Below are 23,753 nucleotides of genomic sequence, written 5' to 3' on the forward strand. Positions count from 1 at the left end.
AGGGCGCCGCGACCCCGCCGGCCCCGCCCTGCCCCGAGGGCGGCCGTGCTGGTGGGGCAGTCTCTGGGTCAGTGGTTTGTGGAAGTGGTAGTTTGATTAAAGAGCAGTTCCTGACAGGCGGCTCCGCTGGCTGGGGACACGCTGGCTTGGGGACATCCTGCCACGGCCCGGACTAAGGGGATGTGTGAGGAAATTCCTCCCTGGGAGGGTGGGCAGGCCCTGGCACAGGGTGCCCAGAGAAGCTCTGGCTGCCCGTGGATCCCTGGCAGTGCCAAACGTCAGGCTGGACATTGGGGCTTGGAACAGCCTGGGACAGTGGGAGGTGTCCCTGCCATGGCAGGGGTGGAATTCCATGACCTTCCAGGCCCCATCCGAACCAAACCATTCCCTGACTCCACGAGGCAGATGTTAGAAAGAAGAAAACATTTAATACTTTCATTCAGAGATACAAGTCAAGAATTGTGGGTCATCATTTTTTTCCCCTAAAAACCAGGAGAAACCATTACAAAAAAAAAAAAAAAAAAAAAAAAAAAAAAGATCTAGCGAGTTGTCCCAGCTGACAGAACGCGTTTCAATCCACCTGAGCGGGAGCCGGTGCCCCCGGGACGTGACTCCGGTCCCTTGGGCTCCCTGCCCTGCTGGGAGCGGGGCGGCTGCCCTGGGCCCCCCTGGGGCCAGGGTCACAGCTCGGGGGTCAGACAGACAGGGACATGCACGGACCAAATCCTTACAGAGGAATGGGATCAGGAGCCGGGGGCAGCAGGGACAGGGACGCTGCAGCACAGCCCTGCACGGAGCTGGGGCCTGTCCGAGGCCGAGGAGGGGAAGAACCCACTTTTCTAGCAAGGAAATCCACGGGGCTGAGCGAGAGCTGGGGCGAGCGCTGCTCTGCGGCCCCATCCCAACCCCATCCCGACCCCCTGGCCAGGAAGGGACAGCTGAGGGATAAGGGGTGGCAGAAGTGACACCGAGATGAACCATCCCTCTTCCCACCGACCTGGGGCAGAGGGGTGCACTGCCCCCAGAGAGGGTGGCCGTGGGCAGGGCGGGGGCGCAGGGGAGGCACGAGAGGGGCAGGGGAGCTCCAGCCGTGATCCCCGAGGGATCCCCGGGAAGGGGGAACGTGCAGAGCCCTGGGAAGAGGAGCCACAGCCTCTGCCCCACCACAGGGACACCCCGGGCTGTGGCCCAGTTCCTCCCCCTCCAGATGATCCTGCAGGTGTGACCGACTTGGGAGAGTTCGTAGCAGGAAAAGCCTGAGGTCCAGGAAAAAACCATGGGCAGAAGGAGCAGCCTTGGGGTCTGTGGGGAGGGGGCCAACAGCGGGCAGGGGACATCCCCACTGTCCCTCCAGGATGGGCAGGGATGGCTCCGAGCCCCGGGCAGGGCTCAGCACCTGCCCCGCAGGGCTGTCTTAGTGTTCAGGGGTGCTTTAGTGTTGCTGTGCCTCAGCTCCCTCCCCGATCCCGCCGGGATCCCGCGGGGGATCCGTGGGACACGGGTGGCGATCGCTGGGGCGGGAGGTGGGGGCTGCCCTGCCCCGGGGCCGTGTGTCCCAGGACAATCCCGGCTCTCCCACCTGGCTCATCCAGGCGCTGGACCCAAAGGAAACACGGGAAGAGGGAGGGACGGGGCGGGGGCGCGCGAAGTACCGAAGTTCAAGCACCAGAAGGACAAAAAAAGAAAAAAAAAAAAGAAAATAACCAAATTCACGGGGGGAAGGGGCCGTGGGACCCTTCTGGTTTGTTCCCTGGTGGCGCCTGGCCCCGAGGTGAGGCGGGGAGGGCGGGGCTGGAGCTGGAATGGAGCTCGGGACACTCGGGGCGGGAGCGGCGCCTTTCACTGAGGTAGTGGGACCAGCACTTCCACGTAGTTGAGCGGGAAGAAGCCGGACTGGCCGTGGATCATCCCCTCGTACCAGTTCTCGTCGATCTGGTTCGTCAGGGTGATGATGTCGCCCTCCTTGAAGCCCAGCTCGCCGTCATTCTCGGGCTCGAAGTCGTAGAGGGCTTTGCAGCAGGGCTGGTCCAGGGGGGCTGCGGGGACAGCGGGGACACGTCAGCAGCACCCCACACAGCCCTGCCCTGGCACCAGGGATTCCTGCCACGGGCTCTGGATCCTGCCTGGACTGGCAAGGCTGGTTCCACTGGCCCTTCATTGCCCCTCCAGTTCCTCCGTTACCCCGCTCCAGCCCCGGCCCCAGCTCAGATCCTGCGTCCAACACCCCATGTGCTGTTCCTGCCTGGATTTCCCACATTCCAACCTGAACGGGACCACTGACAAGCCACGTTATCCCTCTGCAGAGGGGAGAACCTGCCCTGTAGCTCACAGGTGGGGTTGGACATGGAGGGGGACCCTGGAAGGGTCACCCCACACCTGAGGGTGACAGAGGGACAGGACAGCACCTGCCTCCCTGGCCACGGGGCTTCAAACCCGTGAGCATTCCCCCAAAACTCGGGAGAAACCCAAAGTCTCATTCCCCCAGCTCAGCTCCAGGATTTAAGCATCACCTTTCGGCTGCAAAGGGATTTTCTGTGGGATTCCCTGCTGCTCACTCTGTGCACTGACATTTTGGGCCTCAGCTTTGGAGCTGGGAGGATCCCAGTGGAAAGGGACTGAGCTAAGAGAGAGCACCAGGGCCTGCAGGAGCCCCCAGCCCTCCCCACTGTGCTGGGGCTCAGCCAGGGCAAGGGAACAGCAGCCAGCACATCCAGCTGCTGAATATCCCTGAAGTGTCCAAGGCCAGGCTGGACAGGGCTTGGAGCAGCCTGGGACAGTGGAAGGTGTCCCTGCCCACAGCAGGGGTGGAATGAAATGGTCTTGAACCATTCCATGATTCCAGGACCCACAGCAAGGGAGGGCCCAGCATGAGAAGAGCACTCAGAAGTCACCACAAGCAGCAGCCAGACATCGATGGGTTTGAGAGAACTCCCCAGATCACCAGGCTGGTCCCACCACCACGTCCCTGCTCCAGGCTCCTTCCCGGCACAACAGCTCCGAGCCCCAGCCCAGCCCAGCCCCAGGATCCCAAGGTCCTGCAGGAGGAACCACGGACCCCACATCACCCCACAGCCCCTCCCAGGCTCCTTGTGCCCAGCTGGGACCACACCCCACACACTCCATGAGCTGAGGCTCTGCCTCCTCCCTCCAGGATTCCACAGGGACACGGGAGCAGGAGTGGGAGAGATCCAGGCTGGGTGCTTGTAAGAACAGGGAAATCCTTGAATCCTGATCTCTCCTGGGAAAGCACCTGATCCCTGCGGATCAGGACATGCCTGGGTGCTGGGAGCTGCTGCAGCTCCTCCGGGTGAGCCAGGCCCCAGTTTTTGGGGTGGAAAATCCCACTGGAGCGGGGCTGGGTTAATTCAGGGCTCAGCTCAGGCTCAGCATGGAGGGATGAGCAGCTCCAAGGAGCAGCAGCAGGGAGGAGCAGCCAGGAGGGACGGGGAGAGGAGGCCACACACGGAGCAGTGCAGGGAGGAAACTCACGGATACTCCTGACGGAGGCCCGGGACGGCTTGTCCGACCGGAAAGAGGCGGAAGCTGCTTCCAAACAAAAGAGAGACATGCTTAAACCAACGGGAACGGGAGACAGGGACAGGCAGGGCCCGGAGGGATCTGTTAGGAGAAACAGGAGTGCCCACATGCTGTTAGGAACCCGCTGGGATCAGGGAGGGAGGGAGGGATGCAGCGGGATGGAAAACAAGGAAGGAGGGAGAAGAGAGGCTTCAGTTTTCCTGTCTGGCACTGACATCGAGAGGCCCAGGCTGGAGACCCCTCTGGCACATCCCCAAAGCCAATACAACAAAGGCTCCTGGGTCCCAGGAGAAAACAGCCTGCCCTAGAGGCATTCCCGACATTTTCCAGAGCCAGCGGCTCGTGCAGGAGCATCCAGCACACAAGGAACATCCTGTGCAGGCCGAGCAGCCGCCCTCCTTCCCCAGGAGGCTGCTCCAGAGGCACTGGCAAACACCTGGGACAGCGTTACCTGAGACTTTGGGGGTGGGGTTGCAGGAGAAGCCCCCGTTGGACTGGTCGGTGTCCCCGAAGTCGTACGTCTCCCTGGGCTTGGGTTTGTACTCCCGCTTGGGACGTGAGGAGGCCTCCCTCATCCTGGGACAGGGAGAAGAAACGTGGATCAAGTGCAACAAGGAATGGAACAGGAGGAGATCACCACGGCGTTTGTGCTCCTGGGTGGCTACACAGGGTCTGCAGACAGGGATTTGCACAAGTCCCTGCGCTGGAAGGTGGGACTTCCCCGGGGTTTGGGATCTGCCCTTGGAGACGGCCTCACATCCCAGGTTTTGCTACGGAACGCTCAGGAATTCAGGCCAGCAGAGGACACTCGTGCTGTAGTTTTAAAGCTCAGACTTGGCAGGATCCTCCCAGCTCCTCCCAATTCAAAGCAGGCACGGCACGGGATCCACTCCGCGGTTTCTCCCAGGAGGGAAGAGCAGCAGGGGCAGCACTGCCAGATCCTCCCGAGTGGGGAGGCTGAGGAAGGAGAGGTGCGATGAGCCTACCTCAGCCAGGATTTGGGCTGGATCAGACACCCAACTAAATTCAAATCCCACCTGGAACAGCCAAAGGAATTGGCTTTTTCAAGGCCAGGTTGGACAGGGCTCGGAGCAGCCTGGGATAGTGGAAGGTGTCCCTTCAAGGTCCCTTCTGACCCCATCCATTCTGTGATTCCAAGGGGGACTCGGGTGTTCCCAGACAGGAACCACGGGGACATCTCTGGCTGGGAGCACTGGGACTCACCTGCGCTTGAGCTTCTCGGCGAGCTCGTCCAGGATCTGCACGGCCTGCCTGTGGTAATCCAGCTGGGCATCCACCAGGGCGGACAGCTGGCTCACCTGCTCGATCTGGGGAACCACGGGGCCACGATCAGCGCCTGCTCCCAGCCAGAGCCCCCGCACTGCCCGTGGGGCTGCGCTGGGGAACGGCAGCAGTGGGGAGCCCAGAGGAGGTCTGGGATTTCACACAGCACAGGGCAAAACCGGCTGAGACTGTGCAGCACAGAGCACACTCCCTGCCACTCTGCATTTGCCAGCTGGGAAATCCTTCCCAAATCCTCCCCAGCTGTGTTACCTCCCAAGCTCAGCCCCCCACCACCCCGAGAGGAGCCTGTTTGGTGCCAGCCACAGGCTCTGCTCTGGCCAAGAGCTGGATCAGGGGCTAAGCCAAGGCCTGTGGGGTCACGCAGATCTGGGTTTTCCCAGAGCAGACACTTGGGAAAACACGAGTGGAAGTGGTGTGCAATTAGTGCCTCCCTCGGGAGATGCCACCCCAGGGACATGGGACCCCCAGCTCTGCGCTCCCACGCTCACATCCGTCTCCAGCAGGTTGTGCATGCTGGTCTCTGCCACTTCCTTGGATTCCTCAAACTTCTCCATGGCCTGCCGGAGCTCCTCATCGGGGATCTTGCCCTGTCGCTTCTTCTTGTAGTCAAAGTCCAGGCGTCTCCCTTCCAGCTTCTTGAGATGGTGCTGGGAGAGGATTGGGAGAACAGGGAAGAGGGAAAAGCCAGAGGATTGGGAGGGCAGCTCCAGTTACAGGCTGAGTTCATTTCTGGTGTCAGAAACCTGATCTCCTGTGGCTCCCACCTTTGTTCCAGGTGGGAGAGTCTCCAGGGTGTGATGGTGGAATGATTCCCACTGAGGAAAAGGCTGCAGAGCAGCCCAGGTCTGTTCCCCACAGAAGCCTTTTGGGAAGGTGAAGAGCTGTCCTGCTACTTTCAGCTTCCCCCAGGAGCTGCAGAGATCTCTGGACACCAGGAACGTGGGTTCTGGGCACTGCATTCCTGGATCTTAGGGTAGGGATGTCTAAGGCAGCCCTATGGAATCGGGGTACAGACAAGCACTGAGGCAGCACTTGGTGGTTATTTCACCCAGGACACCACTGACAGTGAACACTCCTTCAGGAGACGTGCCCAGGGAATTGGAGGTTGGGATGGATCCTGTTACAAGCCTGGCCTTGTCTGTGTGTAGCACACGGGAGCTGCTGAGCTCTGTTTTCCCAGTGAGACCCCGAAGGGCTCCTTGGGATGCTGAGCAGAGACCTGAGGGGAGCTTGCTCGGAGCTTGGAGCCCAAATCTATCCCATCTGGGAGCTCACAGCACTAAGAACCCAGTTCAGCAAGCCCAGAAGGGGTGTTGGGATGTATTCCCACAGCACCCTCCATCAAACATGGCAAATGCAGAACCATTCCAACCTGCATCCAGCCCTTTGGGCTGCTCAGGAGCAGCAGCAGCAGCGCTGAGCAGGGAGGAAATACCAGAGAGTCTGGAGGGAGAAAACACACACAGAGCAGGGAATTCCTGCCAGCCCTTGGTTCCCACCACTCCAGAGCAGGCAGCTCCGTGCACCAACAGCCAAAGAGCCCAGAAAGCAGGGAGAGGACGAGGAAGAGGAGGAGGGAAAACCATGGGGGTGTCTACCTGGATCTCCTTCAGGTCTTTGTCACACAGGTTCTGCAGGGGATCAATGAAGTTTTGTTTGACTTCAATGTCCAGCGAGTCCTTCACCTCGGCCAAGCGCTTCATGGACTCACCGGCGTCGAGGAGCGCGTCCCCTGAGAGGAGAGGAGCGGGGAAAGGGGAAGGGAATCAAACACAGCCCGAGGCCCTGGGGCTGCAGAAGCCATTGTGTGTCCCAGAACCACGGAATGGTTTGGGTTGGAAGGACCCTAAAGCCTATCCAGTCCCACCTCCCACTGCCCCAGGTTGCTCCAAGTCCCGTCCAACCTGGCCTTGGGCACTCCCAGAGCTCAGAGCCACTCACTGAAACCTGTTCAGTTCCAGCCTTTCCTAAGGCCCTGGCCACTCTGACACTTCAGCCAGGCAGACTTGAAGCAAAGCACATTCAGTGCTGGCTTTTTAGTGCAGAGGAAACATTTAGAGATTAAATTATTCTTGTGCAGCTTTGGCAGAACAACAATTTCAGCAGTGCATGAACACAGGAAAATACACGAGTGAGAGAGAGGGACAAGGGAAAACATCTCTCCACTGTCCAGCTGGAAAAATCAATACAGCAGAAGTGTTATTTCAATTGTAATAACTCTGAATAACCTGGGAGGGAGGGATGGAGTCCTCAATACTGCTTTAAGGAGGCCATTAAGGAAATAAAGTTTGGTGTGTGCTCCTAAAAGCTTCCTTCCCTTGCTCTCCTTGGTGCCTGTGAGCCAGGATTGATGCAGAGCTCTGAGCTGGCCAGGGAGGATCTCCAAAGCCCTCTGTCAGTCCCAAAAGCAGCCAGAGGTTTTTAATTTTCCTGAGGCAAGGCAGCTCCTCCCTGCCCTGGCAGAGCCAGCTGTGCTGCCCCGGGGCCATCACGTGCGCTGGCCGAGGTTCCAGGGGATTAAAACTGACGTCCCCAAAAGGCTTCACCCCCTCCTCCCTGCCAGTCACACGTGGCTGCGAGGAACAGCCACGCCAGAAGATTTCTTGACTTCAGCCTCCCTATGGAATCACAGCAAGGTTTGGGCTGGAAGGGATCCTTGAGAGCTGTGTGGAACTCCCAGTCTTGCTCCGTTCAGCTCCTGCTTGGCTGCTCAGTTTAGAGGGAAGTTTTTTCTTTTACATGCAAGTTTATCTCAGTGTTCGATAAGAAAGTGGGTTTGCCACGGATTGGGATCCAGGATACCTGGGATCACAGAATAATGGAATGGTTTGGGATGGAAGGACCTTAAAACTCATGGAATCCCACCCCCTGCCACGGCAGGGACACCTTCCACTGTCCCAGGCTGCTCCAACCTGGCTTTGGATGCTGCCAGGGATCCAGGGGCAGCCACAGCTGCTCTGGGCATCCTGTGCCAGAGCCTCCCCACCCTCCCAGGAAAGAATTTTTGCCAATATCCCATCTAAACCTCCTCTCTTTCCTTTTGAATCTGCTCCCTCTGGAAGTCTCTGAACCCCTTCTGAGCCCTGTTCGGTGGCACAAAGTTCACCCAACCCCTTCCAGAATTTAGAGTGACACCTTGCAGGTGACTCAGGGGCCTCCCCCCCTGCCCCCCGCAACGCCGGGGGCCACTCACCGAAGTTGGAATCCTCTCCCAGCTCCTTCCCATAGCGGATCATGCACTCCCCCAGCAGCCCCTCGGACTGTGGGTAGCCGGGGTTCTTCACCTGCCCGCGGATCTTGGACATCGTGTTGAGCATGGTGAGCTTGGCTCTGGAAGCTGCCACACAAACGCCTCAGCTCAGCCTCAGCCTCAGCTCAGCCTCAGCTCAGCCACCTCGGCATTCCCTGCATCCCTTGGCTGCTGCCAACGGGGTTTTATTTTCCCCTCTGCTACACCCAAAGCCAAGAGGCTCCGTTGTCTCCATCCCCCAGAAATATCCCTTGCTGCGAGAAAAGGTTCTTTTCCAAGACACAAAGCAAAAATAGTTCCCCACAGCTTGGCCAGGGAAGGCCAAAGGAGTTTCCCCAGCCCTCCCAGGGTCCCTGGAGTGCTCTCCGGAGCAGCTGGCTGGAAGGATGCAGGGCTGACAGAGCCAGCCACCCTTCCCAGCCCAGAAACACCACTTTTCCTGGATGTTCCAAGAAAAACGGGTCCCCATAGGGCCTCTCTAGGTCAGAGGCAAAGGCTGCATCTGTTCTTTCCTGGTTCAACAGCCTGGATTCAGGGCAAGAGGGGCACCCGGATCTCCACCTGATCCAAACCTGGAGCAAAAGGGATCTCCCTGATCTCCTTGCCCACCTCTCTGTTTCCCTGGAAAGCTGGGAAGGGGACAGGGGAGGTCCAGGCCCTCACCTGGGTTGGGCTGGAGGTACTCTATGGTTCTGGTCAGTACTTCTGTGACGGCCTTGCTGGTCAGGTCCACTTTCTGCAGGAGAGACGAGAGCCCAGTGAGGATGAGCTCAGGGATTCAGCCAATCCCACAGGAGCCATGGGGTGATTTTGCGGATTCCTCTGGCTCCCTGCTCACCTTTTCCATCTCCTTGAAGTCATCATCTAACTTGGTCCCTTCGGCCCCTCCGACCTTCTCGCTGACCAGCTGTGGGGAAAGGATAAGGGAGGAGGATCAGGCACTGATTGAATCTTTCCACCTCACGGAATAACTCCCTGGGAGAGAAAGGGAACAGGGATGGTCCACACAGCACCTGCAAGAGAAAGGAGGCGGCAGGAACAGCCCAAAGCCCCTCAAAAAGACCCCACCAAACCCCCAAACATCCAGAGCACCCAAAGCACGGCTCAGCCAGGACGTTCCTCGCCCACCGGGAGCTCCACAGCTCCTTAAATCCCAGCCCACGGCTCCAACTCCAACGCCTGCTGGAAAAAACAAGCAGCACAAGCGTCTCTCAGCTCCATTTGGAGCCAAGGACTCAGTTTCACACACGGCAAAATCCAAGTAAACAGGGAATGAACACACTCAGCTCCCGGCAGCCAGCACAGGAACAGCCTGGGGAGAGCAGAGCCACCACTCCGAGGGGAACTGCTGGGGCAGCTCGGGATCTGGGACAAGGAATCCTCTATCAGAGATGTCTGACAAGCTGGGAAGTCAGAGCTCATTTGGGCCATTTTTGGGAGGCCTCACCAGCTTCCTGCTGGGATCCCCTGGTCCAAGAACAGCCCCCACTCCCTAACCCACACCGTTACCTGCCCGAGGGTAATAAACACCTCCAGAACCCACCCCAGAGTGTCCTTCCCTCAGCCCAAACAGGGGAACGTTCTCTTCCCAGCCCCGTGCCGGCTGCCGAGGGAAGCAGCAGTGTCTGGGCTTGCAGGACATGGGAACTGGCCAAAGTTGGAATCATGGAGTCGTTGAGGTTGGAAAAGACCTCCAGGATCACCGAGTCGGACCACATTCACAACTAACCCATGTCCCCAAGTGCCACATCCACACTTTTTATGGACACCTCCAGGGATGGGGACTCCACCACTGCTCTGAGAAGCTGTGCCAATGCCTGGCCAGCCTTTCCATGAGCAAATTTTCCCCAATTTCCAATCTAAACCTTCCCTGGTGCAACTTGAGGTGTTTTCCTCTCGTCCTACTGTTTTCTGGGAGCAGAGCCCAACCCCCACCTGGCTCCACCCTCCTGTCAGGGACTTGTGGAGAGCAATTAGTGATTATTTTGCCCCAAACAACAGCAAATTCTGCATGCAGACATCCAAAGTGGTCCAGGAAACCGGGCACTGGCTCCCAGGGTTCCACGCCTGCCCCGGGGCACTGCCAGGATTCCTCCTGTTTGTACTGAAAACTCCAGATCTGAAGGAACAATCGGGTTTGTTTACTCCAACATCAAATATTTGATTTTTATCGAGGCTTTCTTCCTCTGGAACACTCCTGCTCCCGTGGGGATACAAAATGGGGCTGGATGTTTTTTGAGGAAGAGGGGGAGGGACCCCTTTAGGGAATTATCCAGGTTCAGAGACATCACACCAGCCACACTGGGAAGGGAAGGGAAAAAGAGAGAGGAAAGGAAGGAAAGCTCTCCTGGTTTGCCCAGCTCTGGATTTCACTCTCCTGCTTTAACTACCCAGTAAGGGACACAGGACAGAGCCAGAGCGAGCCAGTATGGCCAACCCCTGCTCCCTGCTCCCCATTCCCCATTCCCTGCTCCCCATTCCCCATTCCCCATTCCCTTCTCCCCATTCCCCATTCCCTGCTCCCCATTCCCCATTCCCCATTCCCTGCTCCCCATTCCCCATTCCCTGCTCCCTGCTCCCCATTCCCCATTCCCCATTCCCTGCTCCCCATTCCCCATTCCCCATTCCCTGCTCCCTGCTCCCCATTCCCCATTCCCTGCTCCCCATTCCCCATTCCCCATTCCCTGCTCCCCATTCCCTGCTCCCTGCCATGCCGTGTCCGGCCAGCCCTCGGAAGCGGCTCCAAGGGATATCCCCACCCCCAGCTGCCTGCAGATGGAGAACCCATCCGAGTGTGGTTTCCTGCTTTCCTTGGACGCCTGCTCCACACCTGGGGTGCCAGCACACACCCCAGCCCCGAGCTGGGCAGGCACGCTTTCCTCTCGAGCCTGGAAGAAATCCCAGGAAGCCGTTGCCAGGCCTGCCAGGACAAGCTCAGCCGGGCACAGCTCTTCCCCAGCTGCCACCTCCTGTCCCCTGCCAAGAATCCCACACCCAGAATGGGATCCCTTCCGCCAAGGTCGCACCTCTGGGAGCCTGCTCTGTTCCCTAACACAGCTGGCACGGCTGCAGTCATCCCAAGCAGCTCCATTCCCGCTCTTCTCCCCGGATTTGGGGCCTGGGAAGCCATAAATAACCCCTGACAGGACTCTGCTCCAGGGGCCCGCGTGCCAGGCTGGCAGAATTCATCACCACAGCGATTCCGGAGGCTCCACACCCTCCAGAGAGCCCAGAGAAGCGAAGGAGGCAAAACCCCCTCATTTCCAGACTAATTTTAATCCTCCTTTTGACGTCCAAGAAATGCTGCTGCTGCCCTGCTGGGAGGGAATAATAAGATTGAGGTTCTCTCCCTGCTGGCTCTAATTAAACTGGGAGGCGTCAGCACGGGAGGGAAGGAGGAGGGACTCCATCCCCGCATCCCCACGCTCCCAAATCCCTCAGGAAGGGAGGCAAACCAACACAGATCCCCCAGACACGAGTCAGGAGGAGCCGCCACCGGCTCCTCGTTTAACCTGGAGCCTCACGATGCGATCGGGAGCCAAATTTCCAAAGTGCCACGTTGTGCAGCTCCACAGGGCCTGGGAAGGATGGGAAGCGGGTGCCTGCCTTCCTCTGGGAAGCACTGACCTCTCCAGGATCTCACCCTTTGCTGGGAGGGAGGGAGGAGAGATCCATCCATCCATGGAAGGAAGGAAGGAAGGAAGGGTTTATCCATACATTGCTTGGCTGAAGGGAACTGGAAGGCAGCTGGAGGAATGCTGGCACAGCAAATTCCAGCAGCCCTTCCCCCAGGAAGCAGCCATGGGGCTTTTTGGAGGATGTGCTGACAATTCTTCTCCATGTCTATTTCTTGAGCAGCCAGGAGAAGGCTTGGGATACATCCCTGTTCCCCTGGCTGGGATCTAACCTCTCCTGAAGCCAGGCATGGAGGCTGCAGAGAGCAGACATGGAAATGGTTAAAATCCAAACCAAACCAAACCAAACACTCCCTGGGAGCGAAGGAGCTGAACAAGTCCGGCCTCTCTGGTTTCTGGATGGGACACGTCCGAGGGGTTCACCCCGGGAGCAGCCGCAGCCTTCGGCCAAACACTTCCCAGAGCAAATATTGGCACAGGGCGCTGCAGTCGGGTGGCACAGCCCGGGCAGATCCAGTCTGCTCCCAGTTGGCTGCTGCTGGCAGCTCAGCTGGCATTTCACCTGGAATTTCACCTGGAATGCCACCCACAGGGCCCTGGGAGGGGTGAGGGCTGAGGCAGCCTGGGCAGGCCAGCAGAGGAGCCAGGAATCCACCCCTCACTTGCACCCGTGTTTAATTAGAAGGACACAGCTCAAATATGCCCCAGATAGCTCCGACCTGAGATCTGAGCGCAGGGAGGTGCCTTGCATTCCTGGGGTGCCGGGAGCATTCCCGGGAGCTCGGCATCCAGCCGGGTTCATCCCCGGGAGAGCTCATCCAGAGGGACTGGACACGGCCCCTCTGCACCCAAGGCTGCTCCAGCCACGCTCTGCAGCTCCATTTTAGAGCTCACGGGGGATTCCTTCGGACTCCGTGGCAGGGGCGAGGGAATGGGAACAATCCCGGCCTCCCCCTGCGCCCAAGCCCACGGCGGGGGAAGCTCTTGGGGAATGAAAGAGCCATTGTTGCAATGAGCCCGTGTGGAGCGAGGGTGGCCGGGGAGAGGCAGCAATGGTGTGTGAGCGTGGAGGGGGGAAGGAGGGATGCACAGGGACTCTCCTGGCAGCTGGACTGGGAAAGGAACATGGGAACGCTGCACGGCCGCTCCCAGCTCCCGGGAGCCTGGCTGGGATGAGTTCAGGAGAGCAGAAGATCAGGAGAGGCTTTGGGAGCAGTGGGTGAAGCTGCTCCCCGAGCAGAGCTGGGTATTCCCAATTGGGGAATTCCTGCATCATTCCAGGGCAGAGGTGGGACAGATGTGGAGAAAAAAAGAGTGATTTTTGGGCTGCACCATCAGCAAAATCCCTGATAAACTTGGGAAGGTGCCAGCAGCCAAACTTCCCAAGCCAAGGAGCTCCTCGAAAGCTGGAGAAGGGCAGATTCCAGCACATTCACCCCGAGGGTCCCATCTGCCCAGCCCATGCAGGAGGGAGCCTAAGTCCGTGTTATTTTCTGCTAATCACCAGCTTCCCCACGGGATTTCAGACCTCATTTTGAAAGTTTGCTCTCCAGCCTTTAAATATTTAAATATTTTAAAATGGAAAATTATCCCTAATTCCCTCAGCCTCAAACAAGCAAAACACACCAAGAGAAACCCAAAAATCAGGGGTTTTTTTTAAACTCGCTTTCTTTTTTTCCATGGCAGTCAGCCCTATTTATAACACATCAAACATTTGCCATCCTTGCAATCAAAACAGTTCCCTACAGTCGGCTGAAAACCTTATTCCTCCAGACTCCGGGGTATCAAAGCCTTCCTCTTCCTCCCCTCCACCCTCCCAACAGCAAGTTCCCCTCAAGAAATACAAAAACAAACCCACAGATGAGCAAACAGAGAAGCAGCTCTGCCCTGGCTCCCTTCATCCCAGCCCAGGGGGAAAAGCCAACCCACAAACCCATGGAAAAAGGGCTGGCAATGTTTTGAACCCCCCACAGCTCGGCACAGACATGGAGGAGAAGGAGTTAAGGAAAGCCGGGGTCAACTGGGATTGCTGGTGCCCGGTTTCAGCCGTGCCCAGCGGCACAGATTTGTGGGATGCTCCATAAAACCTAAACAGAGCCACACCACCTCTCCAGCTCAGCAGGGCGTGACTCCCTGGCACGCAGCTTCATTTGGGGTCATCCCCATCATCTCAGTGCTGCATCCCACGGAGCCAACGTGACCCTTCCCAGCTCCGTGTGTGTGTTTGAGCCAGTGGGGCTTGGCAATGGCAGGGCTGGAAAGTCCCCAGAACCTCCTGGAAAAACACACCGGTCCAGCTGCAGCACCTGGAAAAGCCTGGGGGTTCTCCTGGAGTGCCCCACGTGGCTCTGCTGCCACGGAGGCTCCCTGCAGAACCAGCTGGTCCTGGGAGGTGTCCCGGGCTATATTGGGATCCCAGCTCTGATGGGCTGAGCCCATCCCGGGATCCCAGCTCTGATCCTGGCAGGGATGCCTTCCCCAGGGGCACCAGGCAGCCGGGGCTGGGGCAAGCTGGGCACACCCACAGCACGGCACACACTGATCTGAGCAACTCCTGACCTACTTTGAGGAGAAGAAAACAGATCCCAGTGTTTATTGTGTGGAGTAGGGGAGGAACAATTACCTCCAGCCTTGGAAGAAGGAGGCACATTCCCAGTGGCTGCCCCTGGATCCCTGGCAATGCCCAAGGCCAGGCTGGACGGAGCTTGGAGCAGCCGGGGACAGTGCAAGGTGTCCCTGCCCAGGGCAGGGTGGGACTCTGTGACCTTCAAGGTCCCTTCCAACCCAAACCACTCCGTGACCCTGGGATTTCTCACATCCCCTCCTGGCAGACCAGAGGAGGAGGAGGAACAGCAGCCGGAGCTCTCAGGCTCCAGCCCCTCTGAGCACGCTCTGCTGCTGGCTCCCAACGTCATCCCTACGGATCCGACCTGGCTGGGGCACCTGGACGCTCAATCAGACTCCAGTGTCTGATCTTCCTCAGAAACAGCTCCCAGGAGCATTTTCCACTCTGAAATCCAACTCTCAGCCTTCTCCTGCAGCTCCTTCCCTGTGTTTTTCCCATTCCCATCTTTCACGAGAGGCCAGTCCTGGCTGAGCCTCGCACCCAAACGCCAGGGATGAGCTCCACGATGGAATCATGGAATCGCTGCGTTGGAAAACACTCGTGCCAAGGCACTCGAGGTGCTCGGCTGCCTCCAGACACGTGCGCAGGGAAAACGTGTCTCGGAACACCCCGAGCTCCCACCCCCTCAGCAGCTGAGACTGGGATCTCTCCCCTCCCCACAGCGCCACAGGAATTCCTTGATCTGGAGCAGGAAGGTCAGCCCAGAACAATGAACAGCTCCTTCCCTTCCCTCCGCCGAGGAGGAAAGGCTTCCCAGCGACCTCGGGTCATAATCTTATCCTATGGAAACCGCAGGGAAGAGCTGCACAGGCGGCTTTCCAGGAGCCACCTGCCAGCCCTTCTCCTCCTCCTCAGCGATCGGGTGACTCATCTCCATCCCGCAGATGGGCTGCAGGAACGAGGACTGCGGGAATTAAAGGCAAACCCGGCATTTCAGCAGCACCAGTGGGGCCGGCGGCAGCGCCAGGCCAGCCAAGGGCACTCGGAGGATGCTCCGCACTGCAGCTGCTCCTTCCCGGCTCTGGGAATTCCTCCTGAGGGCAGCACTCAAACCCGGTCTGTGACCCCCGGTTATCAGGCTCCCTGCTCACCTGGGCGATCTCCCAGCTGCCTTTTCCAGCAGGAGACAGACGGGGCTGAAGAGCACGACCCTGCCCCCAGAGCAGACTCATCCCAAAGGATGAAGGTTTCCATAGGAGTTTTGGAATGCTCTTGCTGGAGGGATGGGGGCACCTCCCAGCAGCCATTTGCATCCTATTTTCTCCTGTTATTAGTTCTCACACGCTCTGAACCAAGCCAGACACAATTTCTATTCAGCTGGGAAAAAAAATCATGGAATTGGGTCAAGTTCCAGGGAAAACACAAACATGTAAGGAAGCAGCAGTAGCTCCTCTCTCCCAGCAATGACTTCCCCTCGCACACTTCCAGTGACTTCAGCAATCGAGAGGAAGTTCCCTAAACCGAGGGGAAACGTGGAATACTGGCCTTGCACCCCAACTTCCTGCCCAGTCTCCCCGTGTCCTACCCAGTGAATCACAGCCCGGCTCTTCCAAAGCTGCTGAGCCATCACCCCTCGGCAGCCCCACCCGGCCCCAGGACCCGGGGGACCAAAGGCAGCGGCTCCTCGCCCTGGAGACTTGGAGCTGCTCTGGAGCTGCTCTTTAGACGGGATATAAAAGTGCAGAGCACTCAAAGTGCCTCCTAGGAATTGCAATCCTTGTTTTTTCCAGCTGCAAAGCTTCAGGAAGAGCACTCAGCAGCCTTGTCCTGCAGTCAGCATTTGGAGGGTCAGCCCACACGGTGCTCTGAGGGATTTCCCAAAAGACAAGGGGGAAAAGGGGGAAAGGAGGGTGTAAGATGCCTGGGGAAAACACCCAGCTGCGAAGAAAAGCAGCAGAAGGGATTTCTGCTCCCTGTGAAAACCAGGAAAAACACCTCCCTGAGGTGCAGGACACTGCCGGAACCACCCGAAGGGAGGACACAGCGGGAGGCAAGAGACTGCCAAGGAACTGGGAAGGAGACAGAAAAACCTCTGGATCTGCAGGATGAGGGGAGCAAGGCAGGCTGCTGGGACATGGCTCTGCAGCCATCAGGGAGATCAAAACCGATCCAACTCCCCCCAAAGGAAGGCGAACTCCTCTTCCCGGCTCGGGCTGGGCGGGAGAGCCCCGTGCAGAGCCCCGTGCAGGGCACGTTTCACACGGACCGCGGTGGCCAAGCAAAGGCTCTGCCCAGCCCCGGCGCCCTCCCGGCGTGCACAGACATCAAAGGGGACAGAAATGGCTGAGGACACTGTAAACGCCCGTTTTCCTTGTTCGTTTGAATTCTAGGAAAAGCTCCGTGGCTATCGGAGCACAGCACGGCATCCTACGGAAAGGGAGAGTGGGAAGGAGCGATCCCAGCATCCCCAAGGCTGCCGGGAGCAACCAGGGACGGTGCTGGATCAAACTCTGCACCAGGGCCTTCCCCACATCCAGGGGCTTTATGAGCTTCCAGCCCATCCGAGGTGCTGCTGAATCCATTCTTTTCCTCCCTGTGCACTAAGACTCATTTCGGAACGGTTTAAATGGGATAAAATCCCTCCCAGCGCTTGGCATCACTGCAGCCGTCCTGCCCTGCAGGTAGAGCCAGAGGGGGCCCAATCCTGGGAGACGACATTTGGAGGATGTTTTATGCACAAAAGCCCAGCCCCTTTGCCCTCTGTAACTCCCCCCGTGCAATCAGGAGGAGCTTTTCTGGGACAAGAGCTCCTCCAACATCTGGCACTCCGGATTTGTGCTGCCCCTGCTCCCCCAGAACCACACACACACGTCAGCAGCCAACAGGATGGTTTCTAATCCAGAGAAGAAAATCGGGGGAAAAAAACCCCAGCACCTTCTCCTGGAGTAGATTTGCTTCGGGTGTAGATAACTGTTGACCCTTTTTCTGCCTTTTTCATCTCAAAAGTGGCAAAATGAAGCTAAAATGCAGCTAATCCTGGGATGCCAAACCAGATTTGGTCAGGAAAGTGGTTAATAAATTATCGCTGAGGAATAAACTCTGGCCCAACCAGGGGGTGCAGCCGGGTTTTCAGGCTCTAGGATGAATTACGAAGCATTTTCTCAATTAGGAAAAGCCCTTTAAAGCTTTAATCATGCAAATTTAACCTTCTGTCGCAAAGACAGAATTTCATTATGGAGATGTTTAACTCATCTTTTTTTTTTCTTTGCAGCAGAAAAGCAATTTAATTAGTGACAGTAGCATGAACTTTATTAATAGCCAGGCATTAGGAGATCCTAAAATTCCCAATGGCTTTAAAAGGACTGGTTCTATTAATTAGCTATTGGTGGCAAAGCCGGAAGGGGGGTTACAAGGCTTTTCTTGGAAGCAGGAGCAATCCAGACTCTCCTGATGGATTCTCCATCCACTGGGAGAGGAGCAGGAGCTGGGGCACCTCCAGGCACTCCCAGCAGCATCCAGCCCCAAAACCAGGCGAGGAACCCCCGCAGCTGCTCCATCCCTGAGTCTGGGCCAAGCACGGCCCTTTCCTGCCAGAGGAACCTGTTCCTGAAAGCCACGGGATTGCTGACTGCAGGGATGGGGTGAGGGGAAGAGGAAAAGGAAATCTTTAAAAAAACATCAATTATCACTTTTATAATCACAGAGAGAGGCCAAGGTGGGCCAGATCCTGCACTAAGTCCTGTCACGGAGCACCTTAGGAAAAGGGAAGCTCTGGGATGCTGTGAGGCTTTCCCAGGCCCACAACCTGGATCTTTCCCATCTGATCCAGGAGGAAGGCTGAGACACGGCCGTGGCACAGCTCAGAGGGAGCAGATCCACAGGAAGAGACAGGATCAGCGTCCTGCCTGCTCCCACTCCGGGCATCGCACCCCAGGCTGGATTAATCCGTGCAGTTAAGGATGGGAAGGAGCAGGGACAGCGGCCCCGGAGTCTTATGAAACACAGCCAGGGTCGGGATGCAGCACTCAGTTTCCATGTGAATGAGTTCAGCTGGAATTACACAGCCAGAACCCTCTGGATTAGGGATTTATTTTATTTCTGGGCTTGTCAGCCGTTCTCCATCCTGCCTGGGAAGCAGCCTGCTCCGGGAGGGACAGCAGCAGGGACACAGCAGGATCAGCCCCTCACATCCCACCGGACACCAATGTGAGGGCAGGCTGGGTTTTGGCACTGGGATTTCTGCAGTCTCAGGCAGGAGGAGCTGCCCTGCTCCCTCCCCATCCCCCGGTATTCCCACAGGGATGGGGCTGGGAGCCCTGGCAAAAGGCACTGGCATGTGCAGGGATGGGGGAGAGGAGGAAGGAAAATAAAATGCTGCTGAAGAAATGAATCAGCTTTTACAAGCCAGGCTGCCTGACCTCATCCCCATTTTGCTCTTTCCCAGGAGGAAAAAGCAGTGGCAGGGAAAAGGGGGAGGGAGGATTTCCTTCCACTGCATCCAGGAACCATCCCCTGTGAAATCAGCTGGATAAATCCATGATTTCAGGCAGATGACGTGGAACCAGCATCCCAACGCCACATGATCCCCCAGCCCTGAGTCACAGATCCTTCCCTCATCCCAGATTCCCCCAGCTGCGAGCACAGGATAACACTTTCCCTGGCTGACATCAGGCGCGGGAAGGGAAGCAAACGGAGCAGGATACGGAGAGCTGGAGTTTCCCAGCTCTGTTTTCTGTCTCTGCCTTCCAGGAATCGGAGCTCCCGTTACTGTCAGAGCCCAACGGCTGCAAAAACAACCTCAAAGGGGGGGAAAAGCCAATTTATAGGAAACTCTGGAGAGAAACAATCCTGGAAAAATGAAACCTGCTGGGTTCGGGGGCTGCTCAGCTCTGACAATGATTAACCAGCCAAGCAGGGACAGGGTTTTGATGCCAAATCACCCAAGAAAAGGAGAGGGAATCCATAGGAAAATATCCTGGCTGCAGGTTTTCCCCTGGATGTGACAGAGGCACCTCTGCGAGTGCCCAGGCAGCACCACCCAGGCCTGCAGGGATGCCCTGGCACCTAATCCCTGGCTCCCAGAGGTCTCCCCTGAGCCTCCCTTTCCCTATGGATCTGCAAACGCATCTCCAAACAGCCATCCCCCGTGACAGCACAGCTCAGGGAGCCAGGGGAGGATGCTCCGGGATGGATCCCGGCTGGAAGCGGAGCTGGCGGATGTCACCCCACGCTCCAGCAAATCCGGCTTTCCCCCGGCCTCGGGAACAGATTAACGTGGAAAGATAAACTCAGGAGCTGCAGGGGAATCCAGGTTAATGTTAATACAGAAACATCAGGTGCTGTGGGACAGAGGTTGGCAGGAGGCTCCAGGCTGGCAGGAATCAGCAGAATCCCTTGACTTCCCAGTCCAAATTCCCGTGTGCAGATAAGGAGCGCAGAGCCTGATGCTGCCAAATGCCTCCCACAGGAATTCCCTGCTCCCCGCTTCACTCACAGGGTGCTGAGGCCCTGGCACAGCTTCCCAAAGATGATGTGGCTGCCTCATCCCTGGAAGTGTCCAAGGCTGGACAGGGCTTGGAGCCACCTGGGACAGTGGAAGGTGTTCCTGCCATGGCATGGGTGGAACGGGATGAGCTTTAAGGTCCCTTCCAACCCAAACCATCCCAGAGACGTCTCCTGCCTCCAAGAGAAAGCCTGGAGAGGCCAGCGGGAGCAGGGCTGAGCTAAAATCAAAAAACCCCAAAAGAACAACAAAAAAAAGGAGCTTTTAAAAGGTTCAGCTGGGAAAGGGAAGAAAAACACCACATTTGAAAGCAGAGCACAAAGTCACCGCAGAGAGAACCCCAGCTGAGGAGAGAAGAAGGAAATCCCAACCCAAGGAGAAGTGAAGGAAATCCCAGTTCAGCACCACCAAGAGCAATGACCACGAAGGCCAGAAAAAGGGAATTGCCCTCCCTGCCAGCTGCACTCTGTCCCCTCACTGTCACACACGCTCTGGGAGCACATTCCTGTGCCTCAGCTCGGAGCAGATGCCACGGCAGCACCTGGAAGCTCGCAGGGCATGGAAAGCATTCCCTGCTGGCCTGCGGAGCTCGGGAATGGTGGGTCCTGCTGGGCTGAGCTGGCTGTGGGAGGCTCTGGAGCACATCCTGAGCCAGGCAGGGAGCAAGGGGCTATTTATGGTCAAAAATACCTCTGGAAGCCTTGGGAGCTGTCATCAAACTCAGGGAAACGCGTGTGTGGCAAGGGCTGCTGAGTTTTAATTAGCACTCGCCTTTTCCCTTCTGGAAAACGGCTCTGGATGTGCAGGAGGGGGTGGCTGGGCTGTGGGTTGGGCCAGGACTCGCCAGCACGAACTCCAGAGCCCAGGCAGGCCTGGCAGGGCTTAGGCTCAGCTCACAGAGGCTTTGGGAGCACATTAATCCAGTTTGGAATGACAGCAGCGCCCAGGGCTGAACCCCAGACTGGTTTGGGTTGAAAGGGACCTGAAATCCCATCCAGTGCCATGGGCAGGGACACCTTCCACTGTCTCAGCGTGCTCCAAGTCCCGTCCAACCTGGCCTTGGACACTTCCCAGGAACTGGAAGGAGATGAGCTCCGAGGTCTCCTCCAATCCAAACCTTCCCATGATCCAAGGGCAGCACCCACAGCAGCTGTGCCGGGAGTCCCGGCGCTGCCACGCCAGCGTGGGCTCTGCAAAGGGCAGCCCACACCAGTGCCTGGATTCCCCCCTCCCTGGAGCGCTCCCGTGCTGCTCCTGCTGCCAGGTGCGTGACCCAGGCAGGATTCCCGGGATGGCTGCAGCGCTGCCCCGCCCCGGGCCGGTGACAGCCCCGCGGTGCCAGGCGGGGCTGCTCCCCATCCCTGGTGACAACCCCAGCGTTCCCTCGGGATTCTCCCAGGAACTGCAGCCTGTCCTGCGCGCTGGCTGGGAAGATTTGCAGGATTTTAGGATTTACATCAGTTTGTACAAAACCCAAACGGTGCAAACGAAGCTGTTTCTACACCAGAAGGTCCCTGCAAATTCCCGACTGGAGGAAACCTTGGACCAGACAGGCAGGGACTTCCCACCCTGTTCCCAGCTCCAAGCTGCTGCTGTTTCTCCCCCTTCCTCAGAATGTTTTCTCCAGCTTGCTTTATTTTTCTAGAGAACATTTTGCCGTGAACAGGCAGAACCTGTTCTGGACACACTCGGAGCTGCTCCCCATCCGCAGCATTTGCCAGCACGACTTGGATTTTTTTTTCCAGGATACTCCGGGCTCTCTCCTGCGTGTGGGCGCCCGGCTGCCTCACCCAGGGGAGACGTGGGCTTGTAGGAATCACATGGATGAGGCCCACGAGCCAAGCCCTGCTCCCTCTGGATCCTGAACAGGGATCCCAAACCCTGCGGGGTCCCGGCAGACCCCGGCCCTGGCTCCGTTTTCCTTCAATTACGGACAGACGTGGAACAAAACGTAACATTTTAGGAAAGATCTTCCACATGTTTGGTTTTGGCAGCGTCTGGTGGTTTGAAGGGAGCCAAAAAATAACTAATCCTCCCCTCCTTCAGCCAAGGGCTGAGTGGGACCAGAGGGGGGAAAGGGAAGAAAGGGGGAAAAGGGAAGGAAGGGGGGAGAAGACAAAAAAATGGCCAAACTGGAACCAGTGTCTCCCAATTTCCAGTCAGAGCATCTCTAAATCATGGACACCTCTGTCCCTGTCCCCACAGCACTGCAAGGGGTGGCAGCACCTCTGGAAGAATTTGTAATTCCTCCAAAAAATGGTTTCATCAGGGGTTTAAAATGATATTTTTGGGTTTAGGAACATGTTAGTCCTGAGTCATTGAGGGGTTTTCACCTCCTGACACCACCATGGCACATCCAGGCCGGCAAAATCCTTCCACACCCAACTCCCAGCACGACCTTTCCCCATGGCAGCTGTGAAAAACCCCCCCATGATGGGTTTAGTGGGAAAAGGGGTGGGGGATGACTTCAGGAATTTGTAATTTTGCTTTGCTGGGTAAATAAAATGGATTTGGGAAAATACAGCCAAGGAAGGAGGCGACACACGTCGCACACAGGGGTGGGATGAGCTGAAAGGGTTTAAGCTCAGTGATGGAAAACACGATCTGTGCCAAATTTATCTGAAATTTAAAACAGGGGCAGGAAAGCAGCAGCAGAGGGGGATTTGTGATTCCTGAATCGTTCCCAAAATGCATTAAAAAACCATCACAACTGTTAACAGGAAGCAGTGGGAAGCACAGTTCTGCTCGGGGGATTGGGAACGGCCACCCCTCATTTGAGGGAAAAGGTGTTTATGAACCCCGCTTGAGGCCGATTCCCACAGGGACTCATGGAATGGCTCGGGTTGGAAGAGACCTTAGAGATTATCCCGTTCCACCCCCTTCCACTATCCCAGGTTGCTCCAAGCCCCGTCCAGCCTGGCCTTGGACACTTCCAGGGATGGGGAATTCAGGGGAAGCGCTCCAAGGACCCGACACAAACTCCCTGTTTACCGCGATCCCTGCGGGCCTCGCTCCTGGCTGAAATTCGGGAGCTTTTTCCGACATCCCCCAGCCCTTTCCCGGCCGGGCCGCGCTCGGGGCTCCCTCGCTGACCCCCGAATCCTGCCCGGAGCAGCGGGAGCTTCCCGAGGCTGGGCTGCAGCTGCCGCCCGGGGTTAGCGGGGCCGCCGCTCCCGGGGCTTCCTCCCGCAATCCCGCCCCGGATTTCCCAGCGCATCGCGGCTGTTGTGGGGCTGGAGCCGTCCCGGTTGTGCGGGCGGGTTTAGGGAAGGGGGAAGCACCCCCCAAGTGGGACCCTCCCGTGCCCCCATCGTGTCACCCGCACGGCACCCTCCGGTCCCCGGCGGAGCCGCTCCCTTACCGTGTCCCTTCCACGGTCCAACCGGGAGAACGGGACTCCCCATCCCGGGCCCCCCCGGGCTGCCCCGAGGGGTCCCGGCTCCGCTCACTGCCCGCACCGAGCCCCGGGATTACCGGGATCACCGGGAGCGGGGCGGGGGGGCACACTGAGAACCGGGAGAGACGAGACCGGGATACCGGGGGGTGCCAGGCTGGACACCGGGGGTACCGGGGATGGCGGGCGGGCCCCGCGCCGGGATGCCGGGAGGGGATAACGGCGGGGATCGGGCACCGATCGGCCGGGACGGGTTCTCCGAACCGGGAAGAGAAGAGCGGCCTCCCCGGAGCCCACCGGCGGCGGGAACGGGCGAGGGGTGCCGGTGTCTCACCTGGCTCGCTTTGTAGAACTGCTTCTTCAGCCCCGCCACCGACATGGTGCCGGTGCCGGTGCCTGGGCCGGTGGCGGCGGGGGCCCGGTCTGCGGGCGGCGGGACCTGGTGCAGGGGCGGTGGGAGCCTCGGGAGCCTCAGGACGCTCCGCCCGTCCCAACCCGGCCCGGCCCGTCCCGTCCCCGCCGCCGCTTCCGCCGCCGCCCGGCCCCGCCCCCGCCCGCCACCA

General features: G+C 58.1%; 1 protein-coding gene across 2 annotated transcripts; it reads right to left on the minus strand.

Moving 5' to 3' along the window:
* Window positions 1-557: 557 nt before the first annotated feature.
* Window positions 558-23,699, minus strand: SH3GL1 (SH3 domain containing GRB2 like 1, endophilin A2). 2 transcript variants are annotated; one of them, XM_082297823.1, is made up of 10 exons: window positions 23,525-23,699; window positions 8,931-8,999; window positions 8,756-8,828; window positions 8,036-8,179; window positions 6,441-6,574; window positions 5,331-5,489; window positions 4,762-4,865; window positions 3,989-4,113; window positions 3,490-3,543; window positions 558-2,036 (listed from the first exon to the last, which is right to left on the minus strand). In XM_082297823.1, exons 1-10 carry the CDS (start codon window positions 23,567-23,569, stop codon window positions 1,840-1,842), a joined length of 1,104 nt encoding a protein of 367 aa, XP_082153949.1. In that variant the 5' UTR covers window positions 23,570-23,699; the 3' UTR covers window positions 558-1,839. The 2 variants fall into 2 exon arrangements, with proteins under 2 accessions (XP_082153949.1, XP_082153948.1); XM_082297822.1 differs by lacking the exon at window positions 558-2,036 and having other exon boundaries at window positions 3,426-4,113.
* Between the last annotated feature and the right edge of the window lie 54 nt (window positions 23,700-23,753).

Source organism: Coloeus monedula (genome assembly GCF_965178545.1).
Source record: "Coloeus monedula genome assembly, chromosome: 27".
NCBI classification, from domain to species: domain Eukaryota; kingdom Metazoa; phylum Chordata; class Aves; order Passeriformes; family Corvidae; genus Coloeus; species Coloeus monedula.